Source organism: Mauremys mutica, chromosome 17 (assembly GCF_020497125.1).
Source record: "Mauremys mutica isolate MM-2020 ecotype Southern chromosome 17, ASM2049712v1, whole genome shotgun sequence".
Classification (NCBI taxonomy): Eukaryota; Metazoa; Chordata; order Testudines; family Geoemydidae; genus Mauremys; species Mauremys mutica.
Window position 1 is genome coordinate 16,379,460 of NC_059088.1, and position 27,766 is coordinate 16,407,225.

Here is a 27,766-nt window from a genome sequence, read left to right on the forward strand (position 1 = left end):
TCGATCTATCTATCACATCCTCATACATATTTTCCTTGTACAGTTCCCAAACCTCCCACAAGTCCTCTGCTGGGAAATCTCTCTGCAGGGTGAGACCATAGCAGTCTTTGAGCCAGCAGAGCCAGCTCCTATGTCACCCTCCCCACAGCCTCTAGTGTAGGTGGTGAACACAGAGGGCCATGTGACAGGGAGTATGGAGCAGAGCCCTGAAATGCAACCCAAACCTCATGGGAGCTGACTACAAGTGTCATGTCCAGGTCAGGTTGAGTAGGAAATGAACGGGACCCTCTTGGGATTGGGTCAAGTCAGCTGTTCTCCTTCTGCCTGTGGGTAGGGTTGCTAGGTGTCCGGTTTTCGACCAGAAAGTCTAGTCAAAAAGGGAACCTGGCCCTGTCCGGTTATCACTGCTGACCGGACACTAAAAGTCCAGTTACCTGCAGTAACCTGCCTCTGCCACCCAGGGGAGGGGGAGAGCAGAAGCTGCTGCTGGAGCCTGGAGAAGCACTCAGCCACAGCTCCGGCGGAGCAAGGTACCAGCGAACCAGCAGCTTCCGATCCTGCCCCGAGCATGGCTCTCCTTCCCCATCCTGCCCCAGTCACCCCCTCACCCCCAGAGCCCTGCTCTCTCTCCAACGTCCTGCCCCAGTCACCCCTCCACCCCTAGAGCCCTGCTCAGCTGTCAGGGGGAAGTGGGGTGGAGAGAGCAGTGAGCGACAGTGGGTGAGGGAAGAGGATCAGGGGACAGGGCCTTGGGGGAAGAGCTGGAGCAGGGAGCAGGGGAGGTTCCAGCGCTCAGTGTCCAGTTTTCACAAATGAGGGAGTTGGCCACCCTACCTGTGGGGCCAGCCTGGAGGTGGCTGCATGCCCAGCTCCTACTAGCACTGCCACCTGGCTGCCTTATGCATACTGTGGAGTAAGGGACCTGCCCCAGAGTGCAGACACTGCATCCAGGGATGGCAGATGGCAGGAACAGGGTACATAGCCACCGCCATGTCAACCCAATGGGTGGGAGGTGGCCATGGCGCTCATTCAGTTTCATGGGAAGTGTCAGGCTGGGTCAGAAAATGACCTGACCTTCTCGGGCTTGGGCTCCTCAAAAATTAGGCCCAAGCAGACCTCTAGCATGGAGCAGGCAAGGAGAGTGGCTGAGAGGTGATGGACTCTGACACTGCCTAGCTGACTGATGGTCCCTATGGGACTGCATGTAGCCAGGGTGTTCTGTTTATAGCAGCCCCCAGGCAGCGCCCATGGAGAGAATCACGGAATGTGCTCAGCTCCCTGACAGTTGCCCACCCGACTCTGCTGGAGAGACCCAACAAGTCTTCCCATCTTTCCAGTCGAAATTTTGTACTATTACAAGTCAGAGTTCGAGGCTAAATGAAGGAGGAGAGAGCGTGAGAAATGTGAGGAAACATAACCACAGCTGCTTACTTGCTGCCTGTACAATAACCCTTCAGGGCATGTTTCAAACAATGACTGTCCTGTACCTTTGCTGATGCAGGCCCTGAGGCCATCTCTAATCTGGCAGATTTCTTCGTGGGAGCAGCTGTGGGCTTTACAAGTCACCCCTCGAGCAGGAACGCAGGTGCAGCTTTGCTGACACTCGTTCATCAGGACCGTCTCATTGGGCTGATGAAACGTTTGGAAAACAGGAGATAACATAATGTAACTGGAAACGATTATTTAAAATAATTTTTGACAGCGCTAAACCCAGAGCTGTGGCTGTGTTTTTCTAACAGATGTCCTCTCGGAATGATATTGGGGCAGCTCTCTGGCCTGGGTTATGCAGGAGGGCAGACTAGATGATCACAATGGAGCCTTCTGGCCTTAGAATCTATGTATCTATAAAAATGTCCATTGTGTCATAATATTATTTCCTCTTGCCTTTAGAGAGAAAGGCTGTCTAATGGACTGAGGACTGGGATTAAGGCTACTCACTCACTAGGTAGCCTTGAGCAAGTCACTGCTCCAACCTGTTCCTCAGTTTCCACACAACAGGCACACGTCATAACATCTTTTGGCCTTTTTTGGCATTTTGAGCATTAGATACTAACAGAGAGGGAAGCTAGCCTTGATGGACCAATGCTCTGATCCAGTATAGCAAACCTTATATTCTTGACCAGTGTAGGGATTAAGATATGGACAGGGCAAAAATTAGATCAGACCCAGAAGCTCTAGCAGGGGGTGGTACCTTGTAATATCTCCCACGCTCAAAGCACCCACAGCTTTCTAGAGTCACACAGCCCTGGCCATCGAAGAAGAAGCCCTCGTCACACTGGCAGCCTTCAGCACAGGTGTCCGGGCAGTCCATGATGTCTCCAGTGCAGGTGGTGGTGCAGAGGTCGGCGCAGACCTCATAATGGCTGTTGACTGGGCAGCTCACAGCTTAAGTAGAGAGAGAAATAATGGATGGCTGGAAAGATCTAACACCACGGCGTAGAGGGACAGACATGGAGGAGAGGAGAGCAGGCCAGGGTGGAGAGGAACAGGGCACCTTTAGAAGGAAACATGAGATTATTGGTTCCCACCCAGAACAGTTCCAGAAGAAACCCAGGGGCCTGGAACAAGATGCCCAGTGACACTGACCCCCTCCCTTCCCCAGGGCGTCCTAGAGCTCTTACACTATCAGCACACTTACCACAGAAGGAGGCACTCCTCCAGGGCTGGATGAAGACCTTAGCCTCTTGGCAGGCTGTCACGTAGCTGTGGATGCTCTGGCACAGAACCTGTGCATCTCCATTGCCCAGGCACAGATCATACATGCAGTTGTTCTGATACACGCTGGGGCTAACCGTGCCGTGGCAGGCTGCGAAGGGGCCGTTGGGGTCTGTGAGCAGCCCACAGGAGTTGCGCCCTTTGAAGACCTCCTTCTTCTTCTCTTCGCAAACTGGACAGCTGTTTCCAGCACATCTGTCTGTGCAGGATGCTCCTGGGATCTGGACTTCCCAAGCAGAGCCAAATGCTGCTACATCAGAGGCTGTGCTGCCATCAGGGAGCAGGAACTCCTCATCTTCCTGTCCGTTGTAGTTCCCGCACAGGCCGCACGTCTGGCCCTCGTAGCTCTCTGGGATGGTGACCCTGGCCTGGTAAACCAGGTCGTAGCTCACAGTAAGACCGAAGCTGGTTTGCACCAGAATGTTTGTGCCATGTTGATACGCTCTAAGTCGCCCATCAGCCACGATCACTGGGAGGTTGTGGGACACACCATTCACCTGGAAGAGAGAGAACATTCCCTGTGAGCATGGGGGAGCAGGGCCACAGACAAGATTACTGACACACGGCATAAATCAGAATGACTCCGGATTTCACTTTGGGATGACTTGTCCTCACTTTCCAAGGTCTTCACATAGTCTCCCTAGTCCACATCTCTTCTCTCCTCTCCCCTTCACCACATCTCCCTCCTGGTTCTCTCTTTACCATCCCTATTTTCTCCAAACACGGTTGGCTTGCACCTCATTTTCATGTGAGCTCCTGCCCACAGAACACTCTCCTACTTCTTGTCTATCTCCCCTTCTCTCCTAAACACCCACTTCCCTGGTGACACCTCATTCCTTCACCCCGTGCCGCCTTCTCCTACCTCGACCAATTTACCACATCTTGTATTTGTCCACATTATACTGGTCACTATCCTCCGATCCCACTGAAGAGTGCCAAAAGAAACTACACCATCCGCCCAAGAAACTCCGTGCTATAGCTCAGGAACTAATCTACTCAGACACACCCCCAGAGCCTCAACCAGGGGTATTCTATCTGCTACCCAAGATCCATACACCTGGAACCCCTGGACACCCCATCATCTCAGGCATTGGCACTCTTACAGCAGGATTATCTGGATATTTGGACTCTCTCCTCAGACCCTACACAACCAGCACTCCTAGCTCTCTTAGAGACACCACCGACTTCCAGAGGAAACTATCATGCACTGGTGATTTTCCTGAAAACACCATCCTGGCCACCATGGGTGTAGATGCTCTTTACACCAATATTCCACATGAGAATGGACTAGAAGCTGTCAAGAACAGTATCCCTGATGAGGCCATGACACACCAAGTGGCTGAGTTTTGTGACTCTGTTCTCACCCACAACCATTTCAGATTTGGGGAAAACTTATACCTTCAAGTCAGCGGTACTGGTATGGGTACCCAAATGGCCCCACAGTATGCCAACATTTTTATGACTGACTTAGAACAACGCTTCCTCAGATCTCATCCCCTAGTGCCCCTGCTCCACTTGCGCTACATTGATGACATCTTCATCATATAGACCCACGGGAAGGAGGACCTTGAAGAATTCCACCTGGATTTCAACAATTTCCACCCCATCAACCTCAGCCTGGACCAGTCCACACAAGAGATCCACTTCCTGGACACTACAGTGCAAATAAGTGATGGTCACATAAACACCACCCTATACCGGAAACCGACTGACTGCTACATGCCTCCAGCTTCCATCCAGGACACATCACACGATCCATTGTCTACAGCCAAGCCCTAAGATACAACTGAATTTGCTCCAATCCTGCAGACAGAGACAAATACCTACAACATCTCTATCAAGCATTCTTAAAACTACAATACTCACCTGGGGAAGTGAGGAAACAGATTGACAGAGTGAGACGGGTACCCAGAAGTCACCTACTACAGGACAGGACCAACAAGGAAAACAACAGAACACCACTGGTCATCACATACAGCTCCCAGCTAAAAACTCTCCAGCACATCATCAACGATCTACAGCCTATGCTGGAAAATTATCCCTCACTCTCACAGACCTTAGGAGGCAGGCCAGTCTTTGCTTAGGGACAGCCTCCCAACCTGAAGCAAATACTCACTAGCAACTACACACCACACCACAGAAACACTAGCCCTGGAACCAATCCTTGTAACAAACCTTGTTGCCTACTCTGTCCCCATATCTACTCTAGCGACACCATCAGAGGACCCAACCACATCAGCCACATCATCAGGGACTCATTCACCTGCCCGTCTACTAATGTGATATATGCCATCATGTGCCAGCAATGCCCCTCTGCCATGTACATTGGCCAAACCGGACAGTCTCTACGTAAAGAATAAATGGACACAAATCGGACATCAGGAACGGTAACATACAAAAGCCAGTAGGAGAACACTTCAATCTTCCTGAACATTCTATAACAGATTTAAAAGTAGCCATACTTGAACAAAAAAACTTCAGAAACAGACTTCAAAGAGAAACTGCAGAACTAAAATTCATTTGCAAATTTAACACCATTAATTTGGGCTTCAATAGGGACTGGGATAATAGGGACAAAAGCAACTTTACCTCTCCTGGAATTGACACCTCCTCATCAGTTATTGGGAGTGAACTACAGGCAACCGGACTGTATCGGCCCTGCCAACACTGGTTGTCCACTTGTGAGGTAACTCCTTTCTCTTCATGTGTTGGTATAATAATGCCTGCATCTGTAATTTTCACTCCATGCATCTGAAGAAGTGGGTTTTTACCCACAAAAGCTTATGGCCAAATAAATCTGTTAGTCTTTAAGGTGCCACCAGACTCCTTTTAAAAGATCAATTAAACCTCCAGGATGAAGATGGTAGCTGACAACTTCGTTCTTTTGGAACAATAAGGGTAAAGTTTGCCTGTGCAGGAGACGGAGCTTTACTGGTGAGCAGTTCGAGACTGGGGAATGAACTCCCTCAGGAACAAAGGACCCTGACAAACCTTACCACTTCATCCCCAAGTGCAAGGTGCGTTTCTCTGACCTGTTGTCTCTAACACACACACACACACACACACACACACAAGGCAATGTGTGTGCACATTTATATCTTTTAAAAGTAAACCCAATACAAAACCCTCCCCTGCGCGTATATCTCCTCCTGGGGATAGGATGAGAGAGTTGGTCAAGTTACTTAGTGTGTTCCTGGAAGGTGCTCAAATACTACATGGATGTGCATGGTATAAGAATTTGTAAGAGGGTGGCTTGTCCTTTAAGGCCAGTAGGCCAGCCAACCCTGATTACTAAGGAGGCACACCTGAGCAGGAACCACCTGATTCCCCTATAAGAGCAGCGGGAGGAGGAAGATGGGAGGCTGGCCCTGCAGAGAGAGTTCTCAGGGAGAACAGAAGAGAATCAAGAGGCTGATGAGAGTGAATAGACTCCAGCAGGGAAACTTAAAATTTGGGGAGCACGACTACAGACAGGAAAGACCTTGCAGTGACCTGGTATGGAGAAAAATGGATGGACTTGAAAACTTTATTTTGTATGTTTGCTAATTTAATAATCCAGACCCTAAGGAGGCCAGCTGTTATTCAATTTGTCTTGTGAGCTATTGAGGAGCCCAAGAGGGGAAGCTGAGGCAGACCACCTGCAGCACAAGTTTTGCCATGAGGGGGCATTAGGGAGTTGGCCAAACTACAAACAAACCTGTGTAGACTAGAATAAAATCTCTGTTCATGAGAATGTGAAGAACTTACCATGATGAGCCCGTGTTTGTTTTGCAGCAGGGTGAGTGTGATCCCATACACCTGAATGGACACCAGCTTGGCCACGGACATGTTGCCGGTGCCCCAATCTTCGTTCTCTACGCTGATAGTGAATGGGGTAAGGTCACGGACATCGGTGCAGGTCTTGGCCAGGATGTAGGTGCAGGTGCCTTGGAAGTCAAAGGGGACCCCATCGAAAGAGAGGTAGTGGGGATGGCCAGAGGCAGAACAGGTCGCAGATCCAAATGGGTGGCATTTCTGGATTCCGTCCACCACCCCGCATTGCTCACCAGTGCCGCAGGAGAATGCCTTACACACAACTTCCCCACCAGCCTGACACACACACTGCTCCTTGCATGAACCACTCGGATGGAAGGTCTCCCCGGCCTGGTAGTAAAGTCCTCTCTGGAGGCATCCGCACTGGGAAATGGGGACGCAGTGGTCACCACTGAGAACAAAGCCCTCGTCACACACGCAGCCTTCCTTACACCGGGTTGTGCATTGCACCGGGGCATAGAGGTGGCTGCACGTCAGATCGCAGCTGGTGCTGCAGAATTCATAGTGACTGTTTAGGGGACAGGACGGAGCTGTAATTAGAACAAATAGTTAGCTCATGTAGTGCATTAGCAATGTGTGCAATGAACCATCACAGAACATGCAATTTCATTCAAGCTCCTACTTTTCTATTTCCTTGGTTTGGTTAATTAATAAAAGGCACCATCTGTAATCCAGTTCCAGGTCTCGTTATCTGGTTGCTCCAAAAAAAACAGGCAATGGGATACAGGCAATCTCTTTCCTAAGGCTAGGCTTCCAATTTGGAGCAAGGTCAAGGTTTAAAGACTGGAGGACCCATGGACCTGGAATAGTTCTGCAGAGCTTTTCACCACTAGCTCTTTGATTTGAGTCCAGGTCAGTAGTGCCTAAAACTCATTCCCAGATGATGAGTTATGGGAAATGAGTTGGTGGGTTCCCAGACCAGTTCCTAGTGGACAGACATCTCAATTACTAAGACTCCACTGACTCCCAGCTCTGATTATGTCCAGTCTCAGCAGATAAGCCGAGGACAAGATGGGCCATGAAGGGCACCACTACATCTTTAGCAAAGCTTTTGATACCATCTCCCACAGTATTCTTGCCAGGGAGTTCAAAAAAGTATGGATTGGATGAATGGACTCTAAAGTGGATAGAAAGCTGGCTAGATTGTCAGGCTCAACAGGTAGTGATCAACGGCTTGATGTTTAGTTGGCAGCTGGTATCAAGCGGAGTGTCCCAGGGGTTGGTCCTGGAGCCAGTTTTATTCAACATCTTTATTAATGATCTGGATGATGGGATAGATTGCACCTTCAGCAAGTTCACAGATGACACTAAACTGGGGGGAGTGGTAGATACGCTGGAGGGTAGGGATAGGATACAGGGGGACCTAGACAAATTATAGAGGATTGGGCCAAAAGAAAACTGATGAGGTTCAACAAGGACAAATGCAGAGTCCTGCACTTAGGACAGAAGAATCCCATGCACTGCTACAGGCTGGGGACTGACTGGCTACAGAAAAGGATGTGTGAATTACAGTGGATGAAAAGCTGAATATGAGACAGTAGTGTGCCCTTGTTGCCAAGAAGGATAAGGGCATATTGGGCTGTATTAGTAGGAGTATTGCCAGCAGATCGAGGGAAGTCATTAGTCGCCTCGATTCGGTACCGGTGAAGCCACATCTCAAGTATTGTGTCCAGTTTTGATCCTCCCAAAACAGAAAAGATGTGGACAAATTGGAGAGAGTCCAGTGGAACGAAAATGATTAGGGAGCTGGGGCACATGACTTATGAGGAGAAGCTGAGGGAACTGGACTTGTTTAGTATGCAGAAGAGAAGAGAGGTGGGATTTGATAGCAGTCTTCAACTGCCTGAAATGGGGTTTAAAAAAGGATGGAGCTCAGCTGTTCTCAGTGGTGGCAAATGACAGAACAAGGAGCAATGGTCTCAAGTTGCAGTGGGGGAGGTCTAGTTTGGATATTAGAAACACTATTTCACTAGGAGGGTGGTAAAGCACTAGAATGGGTTACCTAGGGAGGTGCCTGTGCTGTACCCATACTTTGGGCTCCTTTGTTAATTAAGAAATATTCTACATCACTTGATGAGCTCAGCATTTAAACCAACATCTACCAGCCAACATGGAAGAGTGATCCCCATGGGGCAGGCAGTGGTGAACACGGGGGACTCACAGCAGAATTTCGTAGTCCTCCAAGGATGCACCATAGCTCCAGCTTCCTGACATGCCTCAGCATAGCCAGCAACCGCCTGGCAGACGTTATTCTCCCTCCCACTGAGGACGCAATAGCCGTGTACACAGTCAACGAAGTATCCATGCGGGTCCACTTTGCTGTGACATCCAGTGAAGGGGCCACTCTTGTGGAGGATGATCCCACACTGCCCTCTGCTACCTCGTTGTTGTTTTTCAATAGCCTCTACACTTGCGCATGGTGGTATCATTACTGCAGAGCATCCCGGGATGTTGCCCACCTTCCAGCTCTGGCCAAAGCTGACTGGGCTTGGTGCCAGCATGCCATCCCTCATGAGCATGTCATCCTCCCCGTCACTGTTGAAGTTGCCACACAGACCACACACGGCTCCCGCGTAGGTGACTGGCAGAGTGACCGTGGTGCGTCCTGACCACCCGGCAAAGGTAACAGTGAGGCCAAAGTCTGCCTGGATCACTGTGGCCCAGCCATTTCTATACACAGTGATTTTCTTATCGATGAGGTTGAAGGGAAGATTCATCAGGAAACTGTTCACCTGTTAAAGCAAGACACATGGGATATGAAACATCGCTCACCTGTGGTGGAACCTCTCACCCCAGCACAGAGCTCTGGTCTATGATTACAATAAATAAGCCACTTCTGTTCCAATAATCATCAACTCTGGCCTGCTTCCTTCCCTACAGCTTGCCTGAATCCCAGCTCTAACCAGACTTGAATTTCCCCTGGCATTAGCTATTGCAGGTCCCTCCTCTCTGTCTTACTTGAGCCCCAGCTCTCCAGGATCCCACCTCTGCTGGATGCTATTGACACTGTGAGGGAGTGCTCACCCCATACCTGCCCCTGAAAGGGTTAAGGTGGCTAGATGGGCCAATTAACCACCTAAGATGCACCTGGAGGAGGAGCCAGGGACCAATGAGAACTAATTAAAGGATGAAGCTCACCTGAACAGGAACAGGTTGGGCTGGTATAAAGCAATGTAGCTGATGGCAGAAGGGGGCTGCAGGGAGGAGGTGTCTGCAGTTACTCTCTGAGGCTAGGGAGAGGGGAGGCTTGGCTAGGAGGGAAGGGTGTACCCGGAGAAGGGCGGAGAAGGAGACTGATAGAGGCAACATAGGAAGTAATCCAAGGAAACAGAAACAAGGCATGGGACAGGACAGACCTTAGTTGCTGGTTTTAGGGTCCCTGGGCTGGAACCCAAAGACGAGGGTGAGCCCATGTTCCCCTACCAGCCACTGGGGATGTGGTACCATTGAGGGGCAGTGAATTGGAAGACTGCCTGGGACAGTTGGTGACACTTAGTACACAAACCTCCCAGAAAGGAGAAACTACAGTGACCTTTCCGGAGGCCAAGCCACAAGGAGGGAGCCATCAAGTTCCGGTAGAGAGAGTGTCATAGAGTGAGCACTCGCAGGAAGGGGCTTCAGAAAGGCAGAGCTAATTCCAAACTGCAGCCACAAGGAGGTGCCCCATTGGGGATGAGAGCACACTGTGAAAGTGTGGACACTTGTGGACACTCTACTTGTGTTGTGATAGACCCAGGCCAGTTGAGACAGCAGAGTGGTAGAAGGGAGATATACTGGCCACTGGATAAGCAGTTTTCTGTTCCCTGAGTGACCAGAGCAGGGGCTGCTCCAGGCTAATGAGAACACCTGACTCCAATTAAGCTGCTAAGAGTCAGGTGAGACTGTTAAGCACCTGACTCTAATTAAAGCCCCTCTGATACGAGAGGAAATGCGTGCGAGGAACTGGGAGCAAGAGGCGTGCAAGAAGCTGAGAGTGAGTAGCCATACTGCTGGAGGACTGAGAAGTACAAGCGTTATCAGACATCAGGAGGAAGGTCTGGTGGTGAGGACAAAGAAGGTGTTGGGAGGAGGCCATGGGGAAGTAGCCCAGGGAGTTGTAGCTGTCATGTAGCTGTTACAGGAGGCACTCTAGACAGCTGCAATACACAGGGCCCTGGGCTGGAACTCGGAGTAGAGGGCAGGCCCGGGTTCTCCCGACACTCCCAACTCCTGATCAAACACAGGAGGAATTGACCTGGACTGTGGCTTCTACCAGAGGGGAAGGTCTCTGGGCTGTTTCCCGACCCACAGGGTGAATCTGTGAGGTGAGCAAATCCGCCAATAAGCACAGGACCCACCAAGGTAGAGAAGGAACTTTGTCACAGTGGATGAGAGGGAAGCAATAGATGTGGTATACCTTGAATTTAGTAAGGCTTTTAATACTGTCTCACATGACCTTCTCATATACAAACTAGGGAAATACAATCTAGACGGAGCTACTATAAGGTGGGTGCATAACTGGCTGGAAAATCGTTCCCAAAGAATAGTTATTAGTGGATCACAGTCAAACTGGAAGGGCATATCAAGGGGGATCCTGCAAGGATCAGTTTGGGGTCTGGTTTTATTCAATATCTTCATCAATGATTTAGATAATGGAATAGAGAGTACACTTATAAAGTTTGTGGACAATACCAAATTTGGAGGGATTGAAAGTACTTTGGAGAATAGCATTAAAATTCAAAATGATCTGGACAAACTGAAGAAATGGTTTAAAGTAAATAGGATGAAATTCAATAAGGGAAAATTACTCCTGGGGGAATTCTTCCCCCCAAAATTAAAAATTCTGCACACAATGTTTGAAAATTCTGCAAATTCTGCATACCTTATTTGTCAAAATAACACAATATAATCATGCCAGTTTCAATTATTTAGGTAATTTTTCAAAATATCTGTCAGAATGTCTGTAAAAATACAGACCAAAAAAAAAAAGATTCTGGTAAAGTTATTTTTGACAAATAGATTCCTTACTAGGCATATTCATACAGAACTTTGTGTAACACAGTTCTGTATTGTAATTTAAATAAATTTCCTGCACCTGTCAGAAGCAGAGCAAAGGCTTGGGGAGTCAGGGGTAACGGAGGACCTCAGGGAGAGAGAAGGAGCCTAGGAGTGAACCTGGAGAGTGTTGGCTGTGGGTGGGAGGTTTTTCTTTGGCGGGGGCAGTGGGTGGGATTGTTAGGGTGTTGGGAAGCCTCCCCATGAAAACCTTGGATGACCCCAAGCCTCTGCCATTCAGTCAGGCACATCTGCCCCTGTCCCTACACCCCTCATCCCCACGGGTCTCTGCATCAATCCCCAGGCTCAACACTGTCACCCAACTAGCTCCTGAGCCCATGCTTCAGGCTGTCCCCCCACAAGTAATTCTGTGTGAGACACCCCTCCCCCAGCAGCCCTGTGTGCCCACTCTGTCCTAAACTGGCTCCATGGGCAAAGTGCTGCTCATGGGGGAATTCTGCATCACTGGGCATAGAATTTAGTATTTTCCCACAGAAAATACATTTGTTTTGGTGCCACAGCGGCCTCGGATGGGCAAAAGGCAGAACTGCAGAACTTCTTAGGCAAAATGTTTATGTGGGAAAATACAAAATTATGCGAGACAGATATTTCCCCAGGAGTAACAAATGCAAAGTACTCCACTGAGGAAACAACAGTGAGTTGCTCACATACAAATGGGAAATGACTGCCTAGGAAGGAGTACTGCAGAAAGGGATTTGGGGGTCATAATGGATCACAAACTAAATATGATTGAACAGTGTAACAGTGTTGCAGAAAAAGCAAACATCATTCTGGGATGTATTAGCAGGAGTGTTGTAAACAAGGCACACGAAGTAATTCTTCTGCTCTACTCTGCGCTGATTAGAACTCAGCTGAACACTTCAATCTCCCTGGACATTCTATAACAGATTTAAAAGTAACTATTGATGAACAAAAAAACTTCAGAAACAGACTTCAAAGAGAAACAGGAGAAATAAAACTAACTAAAACTAAAATTCATTTGCAGATTTAACACCATTAATTTGGGCTTGAATAGGGACTGGGAGTGGCTGGCTCATTACAAATGCAGCTTTGCCTCCCCTGGAATTGACACCTCCTCATCTATTATTGGGAGTGGACTACATCCACCCTGATCAAATTGGCCCTGTCAACACTGGTTCTCCTCTTGTGAGATTCTCCCTTCTCTTCATGTGTCATTATATAATGCCTGCATCTGTAACTTTCACTCCATGCATCTGAACAAGTGGGTTTTTTACCCACAAAAGCTTATGCCCAAATAAATCTGCTACTCATTAAGGTGCCACCAGACTCCTTGTTGTTCAAATACATAAAAGGTTGTTACAAGGAGGAGGGTGAAAAACTGTTCTCCTTAACCTCTGAGGATAGGAGAAAAAGCAATGGGCTTAAATTAAAGGTTTAGGTTGGACATTAAGAAAAACTTCCTAGCTCGCAGGGTTGTTAATCACTTGAATAAATTGCCCAGGGAGGTTGTGTACTATCCATTACTGGATATTTTTAAGAGCAGGTTATACAAATACCTGTCAGGGATGGTCTTGATAATGCTTAATCCTGCTATGAGTGCAGGGGACTTGACTAGATGACCTCTCAAGGTACTTTCCAGCCCTACGATTCTATGATTCAGACACCTTCTCACATATCCGAAGTGTAACGACATCACCCCAATCCTTAAATATCTCCATTGGCTCCATGTTTATAGAAGAATGTGCTTACAATTCACCCTATATTTCAAAATCCTTCCATGCACTGTCTGCAAGTTTTCTGGATCACACAGGTGACTTTCCCCAAAAGTTTTGGAGAGATTAGAGACAATTTGAGAAACTCACCAGGACTTTCCCAGAGAATTGATTGCTGACCCTAAGGTTGGTCTGATACACCTTGATCTGTACAGGAGCGGTATTGTTCTCCTGGAAGTAGACTTCAAAGTCCACCAGTCCCTCCGCCTTCTTGCACAGAGCCGTGAGCTGGTAGAGGCAGGTGCCTTGGAAGTCGTATCTCTGTCCATCAAAGGTGGAATAGTGCAGATTGCTTGTCACAGAGCAGGTGGCGTAGCTGGAGGAGTAACAGCCCCGTACGCTATTCACTAGCCTGCACCTCTCCAAGTGTTTGCACGTGGCGGCCACGCATTCGACTTGTCTAGTGGTTGCATTGCATATGCACCGTGTCCCACATGCCTCATCGACCCAGAAACTCTCATTGGGGGCATAGGGACGCCCCTCAAACAGACATCCACAGTCACCCATGGGTATGCATTTGCCCTGGCTCAGCACAAAACCATCCTTGCACTGGCAGCTTTCCACACAGGGGTCTTGACAGCTGCTGGGGGCTGACTGGTCCACACACGTGGCTGGGCAGGCTGTTCCACAGAGCTGGTACTGGCTGTTCTCCAGGGGGCACTCCATGGCTGGGGAGTGAAGGACCCACAGATTTAGCAGCATGTTCTTTCCAAGCAAAAGCAGTATTTAAAATAGACACAGGGGGATGTATCTTGTGGGGCTCTGAGAGCCCTCGAATCCCAGTGACCTGAACAGGAGGTGAGGGTGCTCTGCACACTGCAGGAGGTGATCAGGATCAGGTCCAGGGTAGGAAGAGTAACTTAAAAACTGGCATCATTTTACCCCAACTATCCATATGTTATCAGTGGGCGTTACATACTCACAGTGACAGGCACCTTAGCAATTCCACAGACAGATAAATACTGTGGGTACAATAGAACCCAGGAGTCCTGATTTCCCAATCACTGCTCAATCCCAAACCACTCGATCACGCCCTTGCCCAAAACCAGGGCTAGAACTCAAGAGTGCTGAGCCCCAGGCTCCCCGGTCTAACCAGGAGACCATAGGACCTTGGCATACAAATCTGTACTCACGGCATCTGGCCAGCTGCCTCCATTCCCCAATCCTGACCCCCTCCAGCTGGCAGGCATCTGCATAGGCCTTCAGGGCCTCACACAGGACCTTTCTGTAGCCCTCATTGTGGCACAGATCATACACGCAGTTGTCCAAGTAGACTGTAGGATCCACCTTGCTGTGGCACTGACTGAAGGGCCCATCTGAAACCTTGGTTATCAGGCCGCACGAAGCCTCCTCCTTGTACTTTCTGGCTATGCTGGAAGCACAGGGCCTACAACCTCCAATGCAATCGTGCCAGCAAAACTGATCCTCATCTTCCAGTGCCCAGCTTTTCCCCAGGGCGGTGACACTGGGAGCAAGGTCCCCATCCGGAGTCTGGAAGTCATCAGAGGGGTCCCCGTTATAGTTGCCGCACAGGCCACACAGGCTGTCGGAGAAGATCCTGGGGACAGTGACCCTCAGGTGGTTGTTCCAGTCATAGTACACACTGAGGTTGAAGTCGGTGCGGAGGACGAGGGAGGTGCCGCTCTGATAGATCCGAAGGGCCCCTTTGTTCAGGGAGATGGGTAAGTGGGCCCTGGTGTTATTCACCTTCACAGTGAGAAAGAAAGGGCAAAGGTCACAATCGAGTGCACTAGTCTGTCATTTCCAAAGTGGCCCCTACTCAGATTAGCAAGGGGTGCAACCTGGGCCGAAATCCGAACCAGAATTTCTTTAAAATCTCATATTAATGGAGCTGGGTGGAGAAATGTAATTCTTTTTGGAGGATTTCAATGTTTTGAAAGTTGTTTAATAATGGAACCACACTTTCAAAAGTCGAAACTGGGATCCTAAATTCTTAACTTTCCTGCACAGTAAATATCTTGGTTTTAATAAAGACACTGGCGTTATAGATTATTACAGCAATCTGTAACCCAATAACCCACCCTTTTTGTCCTGTGACGTCAGTGGGTTTAACTACTTATGTTAAACAATCTGTTCCACCTTGTATTTAGCTATGACACTCTGAGGGCTCCTCTACATTTGGAAAGCTGCAGCTGTGGAAAATCCACACCCCTGAGCAACACAGTTACTGACCTATCCCCCGGAGCAGGTAGTGCTATGTTGACAGGAGGGCATCTCCTATTGACAGAGGTACCACCTGTCAGGGCATGGCTACACTACAAAATTAAGTTGACCTGATTTACATCAGCATAAAGCCACCATCGCTTGTGCATGTCTACTCTTTGCTTCTTGTGTCTGTGCGATGTGCGTCTTCACCAGGACTGTCAGTGTGGAGCATTGTGGGATGGCTTCTCAAAGCCAGTAACAGTCCATGTAATCAATGCAGTACCTACATTGATATGGCATCGACCTAACTACATTGACATTGACTCTACACCTTTCATGGAGGTGGAGTTATTAAGTCGATGTAGCAGGGACAGTTATTTCGGCAGGAGCGAAATTTTAGTGTAGACCAGGGGTCAGCAACCTTTCAGAAGTGGTGTGCCGAATCTTCATTTATTCACTCTAGCTTAAGGTTTCACGTGCCAGTAATACATTTTAACGTTTTTAGAAAGTCTCTTTCTAGAAGTGTATAATATGTAACTAAACTGTTATTGTATGTAAAGTAAATAAGGCTTTTAAAATGTTTAAGAAGCTTCATTTAAAATTAAATTAAAATGCAAAGCCCCCCAGACTGGTGGCCAGGACCCAGGCAGTGTGAGTGCCACTGAAAATCAGCTCGCGTGCCACCTTCGGCACCCGTTCCATAGATTGCCTACCTCTGGTGTAGACACTTACATAGTTAGGTCGAGGTCAACTGCTTTACATTGACTTAGCACTGTAGTGCAGACTGGGCGGAGTACCTACGCCAACAAGAGAACCTGTCCTGTTGGCTTAGGTAGCATCTTCACTAGGAGCTACAGCTGTGCAGCTGCACTGGTGCAGCTCTGTAAGTGTAGACAAGCCCTTACGATGGCTTAGCTACATTGCTGGAGTGTGGATTTTTCACACCCCTGAACAGGCGCCGACTCCGTGGGTGCTCTGGGGCTGGAGCACACATGAAAAACAAATAGTGGGTGCTGAGCACCCACTGGCAGCCCTGTGTATCAGCTCCTCCCCCTCCTTCCCAGGGTCTCTTGCCCACCGAGATCAGCTGTTCCACGGTGTGCAGGAGGTGCTGGAGGGGGGGGAGGGGGAGGAGAGGGGTTGGAAAGGGTTGCAGAGGGGGTAGGGGTTTGGGGGAAGAGGTGTACAGCAGTTGGAGCCCCCCCCGAACCAAAATTTGGTGCCTATGTGCCCCTGAGCGACACATCTGGGTCAATCTAATTCTCTAGCATAAACCAGCCCTGAGTACCCTTCCCAGATCTGAAGAAGGGCTCTGGGTAGCTGGAAGACTTGTCCCTTTCACCAACAGAAGTTGGTCCAATAAGAGACATTACCTCTCCCACCTTGTCTCTCTAACGCCCTGGGACCAGCATGGCGACCACGACACTGTAAACAGTTCAAAGGTTGGAATTTTGAGGGCGATGGGGCCTCATCAGTTAGCGCCATTAGGAAGTGGCTACAGGGAGGGAGCTGTTACCTAGAGTCATTAGGAAGTGGCTCCTGCAGGGGAGGGGGCCATATCTTTGGTTGCCAACTTTCTAACTGCAGAAAACTCAACACCCTTGCTCTGCTCCCTGCTCTGAGGCCCCGCCCCACTCAGAGGCCCCACCTCCATTCCCTCCATCCTCCCTCCCTCTGTCGCTTGCTCTCTCCCATCCTTACTCACTGACTCATTTTCATTGGGCTGGGGCAGGGTGTTGGGGTGCAGGAGGGGGTGAAGGCTGTGGCTGGGGATGCGGGCTCTGGGGTGGGTCCGGGTGTGACATTCCCCTGGTGTTATGCGAACTGGTTATCTGCTAGGTCACTCCAATCCTTGACTCTGGGAGCCAGGCTTATTCTGCTCTGCTGTGAGAACCCCCACTCCTGGGCTGTTCACACACAGCCTCTGGCATGTAAGCAACTCCTTGGACTGTGCAACCGAATGACACTAGCCAATATCTCCGGTCCCAGACACAACCCTAGGAACCTCCATCTTTCAGTGTCCAGTTATGTCCGGTGGATACTACAAGCTTATATGAATTCATCAATTTAACAAAGAAACTGATATGTCCCAGGCTTGTTATCCTAAGGGGAATCTCTGACACGCTTCAACCCAAACACACTGCTTCAGGTAGAGTAAACAAACAGATTTATTAACTACAATGGTAGATTTTAAGTGATATTAAGTGATAGGCAAAAAGTCAGAGTTAGTTACCAAAATAAAATAAAATATAAGCACGCAGTCTAAACTCTCAACCCTATTAGACTGGGCAGCATCTAGATGAAGCCATTTTTCTCACCCCACTGGGTACTGCAGTCGTTAATATACAGGTTTGTTCCTTAAACCTGGGCCTATCTCCTCTGCTGCAGTCTTGTATTCTTCTGTGTCTTAGTTGCTTGTAGGGAAGGTGGGGGCAGGAAAAGGGCCCCGTCTGTGTCCACTCTGTCTGTTTTATACCCTCAGTCCATGTGCTTGGGGAGCACAAGGCCAGGCATGTCTGGAGAGCATTGCTGAGTCTCTCCAAGCAATTTCCCTGGTGTGGCCTCATGCAGGTGAGTCATTGCATTGTAGCTCCCTTGCTGGACAATGTCTGTTGCTGGGTTGTTTGACACCCTGCCCAGGCATTGGTTATTTTCCTTGCTGTTGCCTCTGGGGAGCTAATATCTGGCTGATTGCCCAACTTACAGCATGTTTTAGTGACCACCATACAACACAATTCTCATAACTTCATACGCATTAATGATACACATATATGGATAGAGAAGTGACTTTCAGAAGATCATGACCTTTCGTCTGATACCCTACTAGGCATGCTTTATATGTAAGATCACAATTATATGAAAATGAGGAATATGGGGGTTACAGCATGCTCCCCCAAGTTATAGAATGTAACACTGGAGATGAGGGATTTGGGATGCAGGAGTGGGCTCCGGGCTGAGGCGCAGGGGTTCGGAGTGTGGGAGGGGGCTCTGGGCTGGAGCAGGCATGCAGGAGAGCGTGAGGGCTCCATCTGGCAGTACGGATTCTGGAGTGGGGCCAGGGATGAGGGGTTTGGGGTGCGGGAGGGAGCTCTGGGTTGGGGTGTGGGGCCAAGGGGTTTGGAGTGTGGTAGGAGGCTCCGGGCTTGGGCAGGGAGTTGGAGTGTGGGAGAAGGTAGGGGCTCTGGGCTGAGGCCAGAAATGAGGAGTTCAGGGTGTGGGAGGGGACTCCAGGCTGGGGCAGGGGGTTGTGATGCAGGAGGGGTTGTGGGGTGCAGGCCTGTCATGGAGCTCCATGTGCTGCCCCCGTCTGCAGGCCAGGGGGCTCTGTGCACTGTTCCCACCCACAGGCCCTGCCTTCGCAGCTTCCATTGGCCACAGTTCCTGGCCAATGGCAGCTGGAGAGTCGGTGCTCGAGGCGGCACCTACACGTGAGGGCAGTGCATGGAGTCCCCCTTGCTGCCCCTCTGCGTAGGAGACAGAGACACATGCCGTCTGCTTTCCGGGAGTTGTGCTGAGCTGGGCATGGTGCCTGCCTGCCCCTCTGTGGCCAACTGGACTTTTAGCAGCTGTGCTGACCAGAGCCGCCAGGGTCCATTTTCGACTAGATTTTCAAATTGAAAACCAGACGCCTGGCAACCCTAGTGTGTCCGTTAGAGCTGTTAGGGAGCAGCACCTGTGGGGTTGAGGGCTGTGTCGGTTATAGTCACTAGGGAGCAGCTCCGGGGAGGGGGCCTCATCAGTTAAAGCCATTGGAGAGTGGCTCCTGCGGGAGAGGGGCCCGCATCGGATAGAGCCGTTCGGGATCAGCTCCGGGGAGGGCCGCATTGGTTAGAGCCATTAGAGAGTGGCTCCCGAGGGGGAGGGCTGCGTTGGATAGAGCCGTTCGGGAGCGGCTCCCAAGGGGGAGGGCTGCATTGGATAGAGCCATTCGGGAGCGGCTCCCAAGGGGGAGGGCTGTGTTGGTTAGAGCCGTTCGGGAGCGGCTCCTGAGGGGGAGGGGCCCATGTTGGATAGAGCCATTAGGGAGCAGCTCCTGAGGGGGAAGGGGCTGTGTCAGTTAGAGCCATTGGTGAGTGACGCAATTCCCGGGGGGGTTGTTTTGACCCTTGTCTCTGACTCCTGGTTCCTGACTCCAGATCTGGCTACTAGCCTTGACTGCCACTGCTCCAGGCAGTAGGTCTGACAGCCCATGTCCCAGTTGCTGACATTAGCCCCAAGCACACTGCTTCAGAAGTGGGTCAGCGCCCCCTGCTGGCCACCTGCACCATTCTATGACACACAGCACCTGGTATTGCCATGATGCAAATTGGGGTCAGCACTGACTCCAAGGAGAGAGTGCGCCCTACTGGGATACCCCTACATCTGAACATAGTACAGCACCCCCTAGTACATTGCCGTGGCTTCAGGGACAGCACCAATTCAGGAGGAGAGCACCCTCTACTACTTAAACAATTCTACCCCTGCAACACCTTGGGTAAATGTTCTCAAGGTATCCTCTCTAAGTACTGACCACGCCCAGCACTTACCCCCACAAAGCCGACCTCAGCCCTGGCTGCTGTGACGGTGACTCCATCCACCTGGACAGTTACCGACCAAATGTAGACAACCTGTGTGTTACCACTGTTCTCGATCTTGGCCATGATATGGAAGGAGGGCAGGACGGAGTCATCTCTACAGGTCTTGGCCACCGTGTAGTTGCAGGTGCCGTGGAAATCATACACCCGTCCATCGAAGGTGTGGTAATGCAAGTAACCCCCAGCCCAGCATGTGGCCTGAGAGACTGGCACACACTCTGGCTGCCCATTTATCATCTTGCAAATAGTTCCTTCCCTGCAGCGAACCACATTGCAGGATGGAATAACTAGTGGGGAAAGACAATAGAAATACAAGAGACACCAGACAAATCAGTTATACATGAGAGCAGAGAGGGGGCTGAGAGTGGTGTGAAAATTGGGATGAAATTTAATGTCGTTGGAATCCTTCTTAATATAGCCTGTTTGTGAAGTGGACCAAATGATCGATCGATCTATCTATCTAATCCCCATACACATTTCCTTTGTACAGTTCCCAAACCTCCCACAAGTCCTCTGCTGGGAAATCTCTCTGCAGGGTGAGACCATAGCAGTCTTTGAGCCAGCAGAGCCAGCTCCTATGTCACCCTCCCCACAGCCTCTAGTGTAGGTGGTGAACACAGAGGGCCATGTGACAGGGAGTATGGAGCAGAGCCCTGAAATGCAACCCAAACCTCATGGGAGCTGACTACAAGTGTCATGTCCGGGTCAGGTTGAGTAGGAAATCAACGGGACCCTCTTGGGATTGGGTCAAGTCAGCTGTTCTCCTTCTGCCTGTGGGTAGGGTTGCTAGGTGTCCGGTTTTCTACCAGAAAGTCTGGTCGAAAAGGGAACCTGGCCCTGTCCGGTCATCACTGCTGACCGGACACTAAAAGTCCAGTTACCTGCAGTAACCTGCCTCTGCCACCCAGGGGAGGGGGAGAGCAGAAGCTGCTGCTGGAGCCTGGAGAAGCACTCAGCCACAGCTCCGGCGGAGAAAGGTACCAGCGAACCAGCAGCTCCCGATCCTGCCCCGAGCATGGCTCTCCTTCCCCATCCTGCCCCAGTCACCCCCTCACCCCCAGAGCCCTGCTCTCTCTCCAGCGTCCTGCCCCAGTCACCCCTCCCCCCCTAGAGCCCTGCTCAGCTGTCGGGGGGAAGTGGGGTGGAGAGAGCAGTGAGCGACAGTGGGTGGGGAAAGAGGATCAGGGGACAGGGCCTTGAGGGAAAGAGGTGGAGCAAGGGGCAGGGCCTTAGGGGAAGAGCTGGAGCAGGGAGCAGGGGAGGTTCCGGCGCTCAGTGTCCAGTTTTCACAAATGAGGGAGTTGGCCACCCTACCTGTGGGGCCAGCCTGGAGGTGGCTGCATGCCCAGCTCCTACTAGCACTGCCACCTGGCTGCCTTATGCATACTGTGGAGTGAGGGAGCAGCCCCAGAGCGCACGCACAGCAGCCAGGGATGGCGGATGGCAGGAACAGGGTACATAGCCACCGCCATGCCAACCCCATGGGTGGGAGGTGGCCATGGCGCTCATTCAGTTTCATTGGAAGTGTCAGGCTGGGTCAGAAAATGACCTGACCTTCTTGGGCTTGGGCTCCTCAAATATTACGCCCAAGCAGACATCCAGCATGGAGCAGACAAGGAGAGTGGCTGAGAGGTGATGGGCTCTGACACTGCCCAGCTGACTGATGGTCCCTACGGGACTGTATGTACCCAGGCTGTTCTGTTTATAGCAGCCCCCAGGCTGTGCCCACGGAGAGAATCACGGAATGTGCTCAGCTCCCTGACAGTTGCCCACCCGATTCTGCTGGAGAGACCCAACAAGTCTTCCCATCTTTCCAGTTGAAATTTTATACTATTTGAGGTCAGAGTTCCAGGCTAAATGAAGGGGGAGAGAGAGTGAGAAAGGTGAGGAAACATAACCACAGCTGCTTACTTGCTGCCTGTACAATAACCCTTCAGGACATGTTTCAAACAATGACTGTCCTGTACCTTTGCTGATGCAGGCCCTAACGCCATCTCTAATCTGGCAGATTTCTTCTCGGGAGCAGCTGTGGGCTTTACAAGTCACCCCTCGAGCAGGAACGCAGGTGCAGCTTTGATGACACTCGTTCATCAGGACCGTCTCATTGGGCTGATGGAACATTTAGAAAACAGGAAATAACAGAATATAACTGGAAACAATTATTTAAAATAATTTTTGACAGCGCTAAACCATGAGCTGTGGATGTGGTTTTCTAACAGATGTGCTCTCAGAATGATATTGGGGCAGCTCTCTGGCCTGGGTTATGCAGGAGGGCAGACTAGATGATCGCAATGGAGTCTTCTGGCCTTAGAATCTATTTATCTATAAATGTATGCATTGTGTCATAATATTATTTCCTCTTGCCTTTAGAGAGAAAGGCTGTCTAATGGGCTGAGGACTGGGATTAAGGCCAAGAACAATTCCTAGATTTTAACCTCCCATCTGCTACTCACTCACTAGATGGCCTTGAGCAAGTCACTGTGCCTATCTGTGCTTCAGTTTCCCCACAACAGGCACAGGGCATTAAATCTTCCGGCCTTTTTTTGGCATTTTGAGCATTAGATGCTAGCAGAGAGGGAAGCCATCCCGGACGGACCAATGCTCTGATCCAGTATAGCAAACCCTATATTCTTGACCAGTGTAGGGATTAAGATGTGGACAGATCAAAAATTAGATCAGACCCAGAATCTCTAGGAGGGGGCGGTACCTTGTAATATCTCCCACGCTCGAAGCACCCACAGCTTTCTAGAGTCACACAGCCCTGGCCATCGAAGAAGAAGCCATCGTCACACTGGCAGCCTTCAGCACAGGTCTCTGGGCAGTCCATGATATCTCCAGTGCAGGTGGTGGTGCAGAGGTCAGCGCAGACCTCATAATGGCTGTTGACTGGGCAGCTCACAGCTTAAATAGAGAGAGAAATACTGTATGGCTGGAAAGATCTCACACTACGGTATAGAGGGACAGACATGAAGGAGAGGAGAGCAGAAGAGGGAGGCGAGGAACAGGGCACCTTTAGAAGGAAACATGAGATTATTGGTTCCCACCCAGAAGAGTTCCAGAAGAAACCCAGGGGCGTGGAACAAGATGCCCAGTAACACTGACCCCCTCCCTTCCCCAGGGCATCCCAGAGCTCTTACACTATCAGCACACTTACCACAGAAGGATGCGCTCCTCCAGGGCAGGATGGGGACCCTGGCCTCTTGGCAGGCTGTCATGTAGCTGTGGATGCTCTGGCACAGAACCTGTGCATCCCCATTGCCCAGGCACAGATCATACATGCAGTTGTTCTGATACACGCTGGGGCTAACCGTGCCGTGGCAGGCCGCGAAGGGGCCATCGGGGTCTTTGAGCAGCCCACAGGAGTTGCGCCCTTTGAAGACCTCCTTCTTCTCTTCGCAAACTGGACAGCTGTTTCCAGCACATCTGTCTGTGCAGGATGCTCCTGGGATCTGGACTTCCCAAGCAGAGCCAAATGCTGCTGCATGAGGGGCTGTGCTGCCATCAGGGAGCAGGAACTCTTCATCTTCCTGTCCGTTGTAGTTCCCGCACAGGCCGCACGTCTGGCCCTCGTAGCTCTCTGGGATAGTGACCCTGGCCTGGTAAACCAGGTCGTAGCTCACAGTGAGGCCGAAGCTGGTTTGCACAAGAATGTTTGTGCCATGTTGATACGCTCTAAGTCGCCCATCAGCCACGATCACTGGGAGGTTGTGGGACACCCCATTCACCTGGAAGAGAGAGAACATTCCCTGTGAGCATGGGGGAGCAGGGACACAGACAAGATTCTGCTCTCACTGACACACAGCCTAAATCAGTTTAACTCCAGATTTCACTTTGGGATGACTTGTCCTCACTTTCCAAGGTCTTCACATTGTCGCCCTAGTCCACATCTCTTCTCTCCTCCCCCCTTCACCACATCTCCCTCCCGGTTCTCTCTTTACCATCCCTATTTTTTCCAACTATGGTTGGCTTGCACCTCATTTTCATGCGAGCTCCTGTCACAGAACACTCTCCTACTTCTTGTCTATCTCCCCTACTCTCCTAAACACCCACTTCCCTGGTGACACCTCATTCCTTCACCCCGTGCCGCCTTCTCCTACCTCGACCAATTTACCACATCTTGTATTTGTCCCACATTCTACAGGCCACTATCCTCTGATCCCACTGAAGAGTGCCAAAAGAAACTACACCATCCGCCCAAGAAACTCCCTGCTATAGCTCAGAAACAAATCTACTTGGACACACCCTCAGAGCCCCAACCAGGGGTATGCTATCTGCTACACAAGATCCATACACCTGGAAACCCTGGACGCCCCATCATCTCAGGCATTGGCACTCTTACAGCAGGATTGTCTGGCTATTTGGACTCTCTCCTCAGAGCCTACGCTGCCATCACTCCTAGCTATCTTCGAGACACCACCGACTTCCTGAGGAAATTATCATGCGCTGGTGATCTTCCTGAAAACATCCTGGCCACCATGGACATAGATGCTCTTTACACCAATATTCCACATGAGAATGGACTAGAAGCTGTCAAGAACAGTATCCCTGATGAGGCCACAGCACACCAACGCCTGGTCTACACTACGCGTTTATTTCGAATTTAGCAGCGTTAAACCGAATTAATGCTGCACCCATCCACACAACGAAGCCCTTTATTTCGATATAAAGGGCTCTTAATATCCATATCTGTACTCCCCGACAAGGGGAGTAGCGGTGAAATCGATATTGCCATTTCGTATTAGGGTTAGTGTGGCCGCAATTCGACGGTATTGGCCTCCAGCAGCTATCCCACAGTGCACCATTGTGACTGTTCTGGACAGCAATCTGAACTCAGATGCACTGGCCAGGTAGACAGGAAAAGCCACGCAAACTTTTGAATTTCATTTCCTGTTTTCCTGGCATGGAGCACTGATCAGCACAGGTGACCATGCAGTCCCAAAATCAAAAAAGAGCTCCAGCATGGACCGTACGGTAGGTACTGAATCTGATCTCTATATGGGGAGATGAATCTGTTCTATCAGAACTCTGTTCCAATAGACAAAATGGCAAAACATTTGAAAAAAATCTCCAAGGCTATGATGGACAGAGGCCACAACAGGGACTCGACACAGTGCTGCGTGAAACTTAAGGAGCTGAGACAAGCGTACCAGAAAGCCAAAGAATGAAACGGATGCTCATGGAGGGAGGGGCGACTGATGACTGTAGCTATCCTACAGTTTCCGCACTCTCTGAAAACCATTTGAATTCTTGGCTGAGCTCCCAAAGCCTGAAGGGTCAAAAACATTGTCGCGGGTGGTTCAGGTTATATGTCGTCAGCCCCCCGCCCCCTTCCTCTATGAAATCAAAGGGAAAAAAATAGTTTCTCGCCTTTTTTCAATGTCACCGTATGTCTACTGGATGCTGCTGGCAGACACAGTGCTGTAGCGCTACACAGCAGCATCCCCTTCCCTTCCCTTCCCTTGTCTTGTGGACGGCAGACGGTGCAGTATGACTGATATCCATCATCGTCGTCCCGGGAGTGCTCCTGGCTGGCCTCGGTGAGGTCGGCCGGGGGTGCCTGGGCAAAAACGGGAATAGCTCCTGGTCATTCTCTTCTTTAAGTTTTGTCTCCTGGGGATTCACTCCTGCCTGGAATATCATAGCAGCTGGAGGCTGCCCTCCCCCCTTTAATCTCTGCTTGCAGAGGCAATAAAGTCAGTGTTGTTTCTTATTCATGCATTCTTTATTATTTCATCACACAAATGGGGGGATAACTGCCACGGTAGCCCAGGAAGGGTGTGGGAAGAAGGAAGCAATGGGTGGGGTTGTTGCAGGGGCACCCCCTAGAATGGCATGCAGCTCATCATTTCTGCGGGATGTTTGGGGCTCCGACTCAGAGCAGCTGTTTGCCTCTCTGGTTCTTTAGTAGGCTTGCCTGATAGTCTAGGCAGGACTGACTCTCCCTTTAGACAAAACTTAAAGAAGAGAATGACCTGGGGAGTCATTCCCATTTTTGTCCATGAGCCCCCGGCTGACCTCACTGAGTCCAGCCAGGAGCACCCATGACAGCAGCAGATGGTACAGTATGACTGGTAACCATCATTGTCAACTTGCAAGGCAACAGATGGTACAGTAGAGCTGGTAACCGTCTTTGCTAACTTGCAAAAGGCAAGGAGATGCTGCTGTGTAGCACTGCAGTACCATGTCTGTTAGCAACATCCAGTAGACATAGGGTGACAGTGAAAAAAGGCTGAACAGGCTCCATAGTTGCCATGCTATGGCGTCTGCCCAGGCAATCAAGGGAAAAGGGCGCGAAATGATTGTCTGCCGTTGCTTTCACGGAGGGAGGATTGTCTGATGACATTTACTCAGAATCACCCGCGACACTGTTTTTGCCCCATCATGTGCTGGTATCTCAATCCAGAATTGCAATGGGCGAGGGAGACTGCAGGAACTATGGGATAGCTATGGGATAGCTACCGACAGTGCAATGCTCTGGGAATCGACGCTAGCCTCGGTACATGGATGCACACCGCCGAATTACTGTGCTTAGTGTGGCCGCGTGCACTCGACTTTATACAATCTGTTTCCAAAAATCAGTTTCTGTAAAATCGGAATAATCCCATAGTGTAGACATACCCCAAGTGGTTGAGTTTTGTGACTCTGTCCTCACCCACAACCATTTCAGATTTGGGGAAAACTTATACCTTCAAGTCAGCAGCACTGGTATGGGTATCCGCATGGCCCCACAGTATGCCAACATTTTTATGGCTCACTTAGAATAACGCTTCCTCAGCTCTCGTCCTCTAGTGCCCCTCCTCCACTTGCGCTACAATGACATCTTCATCATATAGACCCACGGGAAGGAGGACCTTGAAGAATTCCACCTGGATTTCAACAATTTCCACCCCATCAACCTCAGCCTGGACCAGTCCACACAAGAGATCCACTTCCTGGACACTACAGTGCAAATAAGTGATGGTCACATAAACACCACCCTATACCGGAAACCGACTGACTGCTACATGCCTCCAGCTTCCATCCAGGACGCATCACACGATCCACTGTCTACAGCAAACCCCTAAGATACAACTGAATTTTCTCCAATCCTTCAGACAGAGACAAATGCCTACAACATCTTTATCAAGCATTCTTAAAACTACAATACTCACCTGGGGAAGTGAGGAAACAGATTGAAAGAGCGAGACAGGTACCCAGAAGTCACCTACTACAGGACAGGACCAACAAGGAAAATAACAGAACACCACTGGCCATCACATACAGCTCCCAGCTAAAAACTCTCCAGCACATCATCAACGATCTACAGCCTATCCTGGAAAATGATCCCTCACTCTCACAGACCTTGGGAGGCAGGCCAGTCCTCGCTTACTGACAGCCCCCCAACCTGAAGCAAATACTCACCAGCAACTACACACCACACCACAGAAACACTAGCCAAGGAACCAATCCCTGTAACAAACCTTGCTGCCTACTCTGTCCCCATATCTACTCTAGCGACACCATCAGAGGACCCAACCACATCAGCCACACCATCAGGGACTCATTCACCTGCACATCTACTAATGTGATATATGCCATCATGTGCCAGCAATGCCCCTCTCTGCCATGTACATTGGCCAAACCGGACATTCTCTACGTAAAGAATAAATGGACACAAATCGGATATCAGGAATGGTAACATACAAAAGCCAGTAGGAGAACACTTCAATC

At 50.1% G+C, this 27,766-nt stretch overlaps 1 protein-coding gene across 1 annotated transcript in view; it reads right to left on the minus strand.

Annotated features, from left to right (window-relative positions):
- Window positions 1–27,766, minus strand: part of LOC123351481 (IgGFc-binding protein-like) — a 79,019-nt gene that overhangs the window by 12,310 nt on the left and 38,943 nt on the right. Inside the window, exons 16-26 of the mRNA XM_044990867.1 lie at window positions 23,211–23,781; window positions 22,764–22,957; window positions 22,024–22,165; window positions 20,009–20,343; window positions 14,450–15,023; window positions 13,407–13,984; window positions 8,690–9,260; window positions 6,463–7,058; window positions 2,639–3,212; window positions 2,192–2,385; window positions 1,488–1,629 (exon numbers count right to left, since the gene is read on the minus strand). Of these exons, the coding sequence (XP_044846802.1) occupies window positions 1,488–1,629; window positions 2,192–2,385; window positions 2,639–3,212; window positions 6,463–7,058; window positions 8,690–9,260; window positions 13,407–13,984; window positions 14,450–15,023; window positions 20,009–20,343; window positions 22,024–22,165; window positions 22,764–22,957; window positions 23,211–23,781 (4,471 nt within the window). The remainder of the gene's footprint in view (window positions 1–1,487; window positions 1,630–2,191; window positions 2,386–2,638; window positions 3,213–6,462; window positions 7,059–8,689; window positions 9,261–13,406; window positions 13,985–14,449; window positions 15,024–20,008; window positions 20,344–22,023; window positions 22,166–22,763; window positions 22,958–23,210; window positions 23,782–27,766) is intronic.